An 8,297-nucleotide genomic window follows, 5' to 3' on the forward strand; every position below is an offset into this window, starting at 1 on the left:
ATCTATGTGAAGTAATTGAAGAGGTTTTGAAGTAGAGATATGATTCTTGTTTTTTAAAGAGGTTTTGATTTGTTTTCCAAATTGACATGCTTCACAAATTCTATCCTTTTGAAAACCAATTTTTGGAAGACCTTTAACTAAATCATTTTTCGAAATTTTTGAAATTAAATCCATGCTTGCATGTCCTAGTCTTCTATGCCACAACCAACTATCATCATGCAATGCCGAAAAACATTTATCATGAGTAGATGCACACTCTATATTAATCGTGTAAACATTGCCACGTCTATTTCCCATAAACAAAATTTTCCCATCACATGCATTCTCAATAACACAACTTGATTTATCAAAGGCAACTTTATAACCTTTGTCACATAATTGACTAATGCTAATCAAATTATGTTTCAAATTTTCAACCAAACACACATTTTCAATTAGAGTTGAAGAAATTTTACCAACATTTCCAATTCCGAGAATTTTTCCTTTTGAGTTATCTCCAAAGGATACATCTCCACCATTTTCGATTTTGGTGAAACTTGAGAACTATGCATAGTTTCCAGTCATATGCCTAGAACATCCGCTGTCCAAGTACCATTTATTTTTCTTTTTCTTCAAGCCCTGCAGAGGAAATCTTATGTCTTAGGTACCCAAACCTTTTTGGGTCCTTGAGCATTAGCAACGGTTCCTTTTGGAACCCAAATACATTTGACACCATAATATGCATTCCTTTTTACGGGACATCTATATTTCATGTGACCATTTTGATTACAATAATGACAAACACTCTTAAAAATGATCACTTGTGGATGTAGCTTTAACAAAATAATTCTTGTAATGCTTTTGCTTCAAGTTAGACTTATACCCAAGTCCTCATTTATCAAAAACACATATTTGAGAATTAAACACGTTATCCAACATCTTTTGCCCATTTGTAAATTTTAGAACAACATTACTAAGTTCAATATTCTTTTTCTTGAGCATTTCATTTTCCTTTTTCAAATCATGTACATGTGACTCTAAATGCTCATATGAAGTGCTAGGTTTTTCATTTGATAATGCAACTCTATTATGCAAGGTTTTATTATCTAATTCTAATCCTTTAATCTTCTCATTCAATGACTCATTGTATCTTTGCATGGCATCCTTTTCATTTGTAAATTCTAGCAATTTCTTTTTAAGGCATGCATTCTTTTTACCAATTTTCATCAACTCATCATGCATTTCTTTAAAAGCATCATACAATTCATCATAGGTTAGATCACTTACCTCATTAAGATCATCATTATCTCCTAGTGCCATAAATGCTAGGTTTGATACTTCTTGCGACTCTTCTTCATCACTTGAATCTTTGTCGCTATCATCCCAAGTAGCAACCATAGCTTTCTTCTTGAGTTTGTTGAGAAGTGGGCATTCCGATCTTATGTGGTCGGGCTTTTTGCATTCATAACATATGATTACCTCTTTCTTCTCCTTTTGGTTTTTGAAGTTTCTAAATTTCCTTCGGTCATCGGTTTTCTTGAAAAAAGTTTTGAACCTCCTTGCTAGCATAGCCAACTCCTCATCATCCGGCTCACTTTCCCCATCACTCTCATATTTTGTGGCTTTGAGAGCAATATTTTTCTTCTTTTCCTCATTTCCTCTTTCGGCTGCCAAATCTTCCTCATAAGAAATAAGAGAACCAATTAAATCATCAATAGGTAAGATATTCAAATCTTTAGCTTCCTCAATGGCAGTCCTTTTTGGTCTCCATTCCTTAGGTAATGACCTAATAATTTTCTTAACTTTTTCGCTATTTGAAAAGGTCTTTCCTAGGGCTCCTAGAGTATTTACTATGTCCGTAAATCTAGTATACATAGAATATATACTCTCATTTTTTTCCATTTGGAATAATTCATATTACCGAGTGTACCTACTAATCTTAGACTCTTTCACTTGATTCATGCCTTCATAAACAACTTCAAGTTTGTGCCAAATTTTATTAGCACTTTCACAACTAGACACTCTATGAAACTCTTTCTTATCGAGTGCACAAAACAAGGCATTCATGGCTTTGGAATTTAGAGAAGCTTTTCTCTTTTCCAATTCATTCCATTCCCGTGAAGGTTTTGGAATGTCTTCCCCGAATTCATTTTTAGTCAAAGGCATAAATGGACCATCACATACAACTTCCCAAATTTCATAATCTAGTGCTTGTAAATAAATTCTCATCCTAGTTTTTCAATACGGGTAGTCATTTCCGTCAAAGAACGGTGGCCTAGTTGTGGATTGTCCTTCCCTAAAGGTTGAATCATTTTGGGTTGTCATGGATCTTTTACTCTAGACGGTTAAGTCCTAATAAGAGAACCAAGCTCTGATACCAAATGAAATGCAAGTAACGCAACCCAAGATGGGGGGTGAATTGGGTTTTTTAAAATTATACAATATAATTCGCACAACAAATCAATCTAACGCCTTAATGAAATAGAGAACAATAAATTCAAACAAACGTAAACATAAAAGAGCAAGGGAAGAGAAAAACAAACACGCGGATTTTCACGTGGTTCGGCAATCCCCGCCTACGTCCACGCCTCCAAGCCAACCAAGCTTGAGGATTTCACTATCCAAGCCTCCCAAGGCTTCAAGTTCTTACAATTGACTTCCAAGGTGTCAATGAACCTTTACAATCAAGAGATTATCTCCCCAATCACTTCACCTCAAGTATTTCCCACACTTACACACTCACAATTTGATAAGAAATGAAAATTACAACAAAAAAACTCTCTCTAAGAGTGGATATGCAAATAATAGCTCAACAATGATTCAATCTATGATGATTTACGTTTTGGAAGCTCAATATATGTTGTATGATCTTATATTTGCTTGCATTAGTCCTTAGAATGAAGTTTGAGTTGAGTTTTTATAGTTGAAGCACGAAAACTAGCTATTATAGGCAAATTCCCACGCCCAAGCGGTTAACCGCTTGATTTATCCGACTAGCCGCTCAGGAACAGTGATATTATCGTTATTTTTGAATTTTGCTACAGTAACAATGTTCACTAAAATTGCACTTTGACCTAAAACTTTTTGTAATTATACTAAGGCCCAAAATGTTATAAAACTTTGCAAATAGGTCCAATTTCATAACTTCCTAAGAATAGTTGTCTTTCCCAAACTTTCTAAAATTATGATATGACCGCAAAGATTTTATTATTTCGCACAAAGGTCCTTTTCAACATAATACTCATATTTTTCAAAGTTCTCAAAACCTTTCACTTTAGTCCAAAATATTCATAAATTATAGTATGGTCCAAAACATTTCAAACGTTTGTAATAACGTCCAACTCTGAAATTTAATACTTATTTAAAATCAAAGATTTCAAAACTTAGTATTTAAGTCCAAATTACTCAAATCCACAAAATACTTTACTTTATAAAAATAAAACCTTTTAGTTTATGAAAAGTATTTAATTAAATTAATCTCTTGAGCTTCTTAAATGCTAAATCATGCATCAATTAAATCATACCGGCTTTACAAGAATTTATCGCACTAATTTGTTCGTTGAGCTCTAAACTATATTCTTGATGTCGCCGTTGTCCGTTGAGTGTCTTCAATCTTGATTTCACTTGATTCACTTGCATAAATATTATCCTTCAAAAACTAGTGAAAATGTGAAATACAATATTTATTATTTTTACTTAAGACACATGTTTGTTATCATCAAAATTATATTATGTGTAGCCTTTTAGGCTAACAAATACTATTGCTAGCAACTCTTTTTCTGTAGTGGTGTAATTAATCTGAATTTGAGTAAGAGTTTTACTTGCATAGTATATAGATTGAAAAATCTTATCCTTCATCTGCCCTAACACTGCCCTAATAGAATGGTCACTGGCATCACATATCAGTTCAAATGGTAGAGTCCAATCTGGTGATATAACCACTGGTGCAGTGATCAAAGCTTTCTTTAACTCTCCAAAAGCTTGCAGACAGTCTTTATCAAAATGAAAAGGCTTGTCATGTTCCAGCAATGAGTATAATGGTTTAGCTACCTTAGAGAAGTCTTTAATGAATCTTCTGTAAAATTCAGCATGGCCTAAGAAACTCCTAATACCCTTGATTGAGGTGGGGGGTGGCAGTTTATCTATCACTTCTATCTTTACTTTATCTACCTCAATACCATTCTTGGACAACTTATAACCCAACACTATGCCCTCTTGCATCATGAAATGATATTTTTCCCAATTGAGTACTAAGTTAGTCATCTCACATCTTTTAAGAACTTCTTCCAAGCTATGTAAACAATCAGTATATATCTCTCCAAAAACTAAGAAATCATCCATGAAAACTTCCAATGTTTGCTCCACCATATCATAAAATATAGACATTATACATCTCTGAAAAGTTGCTGGAGCATTGCATAAACCAAATGGCATCCTTCTGAAGACAAAAGTTTCATAAGGACAGGTAAATGTAGTCTTTTCCTGATCCTTTGGAGCTATAGCAATTTGGTTGTAGCCTGAATACCCATCTAGGAAACAATAGTACTATTTTCCAGCAGGTCTGTCCAATATCTGATCTATGAATAGGAGTGGGAAGTGATCATTCCGTGTGGCTTTGTTGAGCTTCCTGTAATCCATACATACCCTCCATCCAGTCACTATCCTTATAGGAATAAGTTCATTCTTCTCATTTGCTATCAATGTTATTTTTCCCTTCTTTGGAACACATTGGACTGGGCTCACCCATGAGCTGTCTAATATCGGGTATATGATTCCAGCATTCAACCATTTGATGATTTCCTTCTTCACAACTTCCTTCATAATAGGGTTTAACCTTCTCTGTTGCTCCACTGAATTACTGTAACAGTCTTCTAACAGAATTTTATGCATGCATATGGATGGGCTAATCCATTTGATGTCTGCCATAGTCTATCCAATTACTCTTCTGTATTTCCCAAGCACGTCTACTAGGCTCTATTCTTGACCTGCATCCAAAGTAGATGAAATTATTACAGGGAGTGTGTTGTTTTGACCAAGATAAGCATATTTCAAATAGATGGTAAAGTTGTTTTTACTTCCCTGTCTGAAAGATTCAGATGCTCAACAAATCTGTTATGTCTATCAGATTTCTTTCCCTCCATCCAATCTATCTGGTTTGCTGCAACATCTTCTTCTTCAAAGCTCTCAAATGTGGTAACTTTGATGATCTCATTACTGCAGTATCTGTCGATTCTGTCTGCTACAACAAAATCCACAACACTCAGGAAATTGCAATCTTCTGCTTATCAGGTTTCTTCATAGCCTCTAATACATTAAATGTAACTTGCTGATCATTCACTCTCATTGTTAGCTCTCATTTCTGCACATCTATCAGAGTTTTTCCGGTTGCTAGGAAAGGTCTTCCAAGTATAATGGGTACTTCTTTATCAGCTTCAAAGTCTAAAACAATAAAGTCCACTGGAAAGATGAATTTGTCAACCTTCACCAATACATCCTCAATTTTTCCTTCAGGAAATGCATGAGATCTATCAGTTAATTGTACAGTGACTGTTGTTGGCCTGCATTCTCCTACTCCCAACTGCTTAAATACAGATAATGGCATCAGATTAATACTGGCTCCCAAATCACAAAGTGCTCTGCCATTATACCTAGTTCCAATGGAACATGGTATTGTGAAGCTTCCTGGATCCTTCAATTTTTGAGGAATCTTACTTTGGAGCATGTGACTGCTTTCCTGTATTAAAGCAACCATTTCAAATTCTCCCAATCTTCTCTTTCTTGCCAAAATGTCCTTTGGGAATTTCACATAATTAGGCATTTGCTCCAATACTTCCACAAAAGGGATGGTAATGTGTAATTGCTTCAGCACTTCCAAGAATTTACTAAACTTCTTGTCTTGTTTTTTTTTTTGGAATCTTTGTGGGAAAAGAGGTGGCTGCCTAAATTGCTGAGTAGCTTCAGGAAGTGCCAATCTCTGCTCATTTGGTTTGTTATAAGCTGTTACCATTGGTGTTGCAACTTTTTTTTCAGCATTTATTGGTTGATTCCCTTCTATAGTAACTGCAGTTTGACCACTAACATCAGTATCTTGATGGCTGGATTGTTCTAACATACTCTCCTCTTAAGGTGGTTCTTGTGAGGAATTAAGTTCCACCCATTTTTAGTCATATTAACAAGAATATCAACATTATTTCCAGATCTTAAGTTGATGACCTTGCAATGTTCCTTTACCTCTCTCTTTAGATCTTCTGTGTTGCTGGGCAAGCTTCCTTAAGATCTGTTACTCATTGCTGTGGCAAGCTGACCAATTTGGTTTTCCAGATTTCTTAGAGATACGGCTTGACTTTGCACAATTGCTTCATTCTTTGCAATGTATTCCTTAATCAGTGTTTCTAGTGAAATGAGAGGATTATGTCTGGTGTGTTTTTGCCCTTGATTTTACTGATGAAAACCAGGTGGTTGAGTATTTCTGTTCCGTCCACTCAATGCTGGAGCATTTTGATTCTGATTACTCAACGAGAAATTTGGGTGTTGCTTCCATCCAGGGTTGTAAGTATTTGAGTATGGGTTGTTTTGAGGCTGTCGGTTGTAATTACCCATATAATTTACTGATACTGGATTTCCAGGACAGTTATCAAATTCATGTTCTTCACCACAGTACACGCAAGACAATTCAGCAACTTGCTTTACTACCGCTGGAGCAGATGTCATGGCTTTCACCATGTTAGTCAATGAAGTTACTTGTGCTGATAAATCTGTAATTGCATCTATATTATGTACCCCTACTGCTCCTCTTGCTACTGGCTGTCTAGTTGATGGCCACTGATAATTATTTTTGGCAATTCTCTCCAAAATTTCATAAGCTTCAGTGTAAGATTTGGATAACAAGGCTCCACAATCTGAAGCATCAACCATCAATCTCGTACTTGGATTCAATCTGTTATAGAAAGTCTCCAATTGTATGCAACAAGGAATGCCATGATGAGGACACCTTCTGAGCAATTCTTTGAATATTTCCCAAGCCTCATACAAATTCTCATCTTCAAGTTGATGGAAAGAAGTGATCTCATTATGCAATTTTGCATTTTTTGTTGGTAGAAAATATTTCATTAAGAATTTATCGGCCAATTCATTCCATATAGTGATGGAATCAGATGATAATGAATTCAACCATGCTCTTGCTCGATCTCTTAAGGAGTAAGGAAAAAGCCTTAGTCTTAAAGCATCTTGTGTTGCTCCAGCAATTTTAAAAGCATCACTCACTTCCAAAAACAACTTAAGATGGAGGTGATGATCTCCATTTGGCAGTCCATTGAATTGACCCACTGTTTGCAACATTTGAAACATCATTGGCTTCAGTTCAAAGTTTGCGGCTTCCACTTCAGGTCTGATTATCCCAAGGTGTACAACTTGAGGAGTTAACACAGTATAATCTCTGATAGCCCTGTCTCTGTCATTTGCCATGTAAATGATATTATTGTTGCCTGGCTATCTCTGGTTAACATGCTTATTCTGCTCCTCTTGAATGTTGACGGGTTGTAATGGCCCGTGAGGGTCTAAATTTCCCATATCCTGCAAATTATCCATGTCTGAAACATTTTTTGAATTCTTTTGTTCTCTTCGCAGTCTCCTTACAGTCCTTTCAATCTCATGATCAAATTGGAACACAACATACCTGTCTTTGCGCTTGCAAGTGTTGATCTGTTAATAAATAGAACAAATCAAATCAAATTGGCACTATCAAGACTTACTTCACACTTCGAAAATAAACAATCAATCCCCGGCAACGGTGCCAAAAACTTGTTGGTTAATTTTTAATCAAATGATATTGATGCCAATGTGCAAGTGTACACAACAAGTAATAAAGTGATGAATATTCAAGATTGTCTCCACACGGATTGATGTTACCAGAAATGCTACAGCAATCACAATAGTGCAACCTACCTTTATTTTGAATGAACAAATGTGAAGTTGTTTACTACCAAAATTTATAATTGTGAGAAAATAAAACAAAATAATGTAGTGATGAAATAAAGTAAATAAATTGCGTAGAATGATCAAATGAGAATAAGGTAGTTAAATGATCAAACTCTCTTTATGGGTTGACTGCTTTTCATCAAATTAACACCAGTTGCTACAGCACTGGGCAGAATTACTTTGCATCCTCAGCTGTCACGTGTTGGAATTCTCATACCCTTAAGTATCTTAGCAATGACCAGTTGCTATTCTACCTTCGGCATGACATTACGAACATCTATTCTCTCCACCCTACAAGGTGAGTACTTATGTTTAGTTTGTCACAAATCTTAACTTCAAGT

The 8,297-nt window shown here is 35.4% G+C and overlaps 2 protein-coding genes and 1 non-coding gene across 3 annotated transcripts; 1 reads left to right on the plus strand and 2 right to left on the minus strand.

Annotated features, from left to right (window-relative positions):
• Positions 1–5,332: 5,332 nt before the first annotated feature.
• Positions 5,333–6,091, minus strand: LOC112095675. Its single transcript, XM_024177780.1, has one exon. The coding sequence runs from the start codon at positions 6,089–6,091 to the stop codon at positions 5,333–5,335; it is 759 nt and encodes a 252-aa protein (XP_024033548.1).
• A 326-nt stretch (positions 6,092–6,417) lies between these two features.
• Positions 6,418–7,443, minus strand: LOC112095676. The gene has a single exon (XM_024177781.1). It carries the CDS (start codon positions 7,441–7,443, stop codon positions 6,418–6,420), a length of 1,026 nt encoding a protein of 341 aa, XP_024033549.1.
• LOC112096034 lies at positions 6,953–7,059 on the plus strand. The gene has a single exon (XR_002904192.1). It is a non-coding gene; the product is annotated as a small nucleolar RNA R71 (small nucleolar RNA).
• Positions 7,444–8,297: the final 854 nt, after the last annotated feature.

This window comes from Citrus clementina, unplaced genomic scaffold (genome assembly GCF_000493195.1).
Source record: "Citrus clementina cultivar Clemenules unplaced genomic scaffold, Citrus_clementina_v1.0 scaffold_1, whole genome shotgun sequence".
Lineage (NCBI taxonomy): Eukaryota > Viridiplantae > Streptophyta > Magnoliopsida > Sapindales > Rutaceae > Citrus > Citrus x clementina.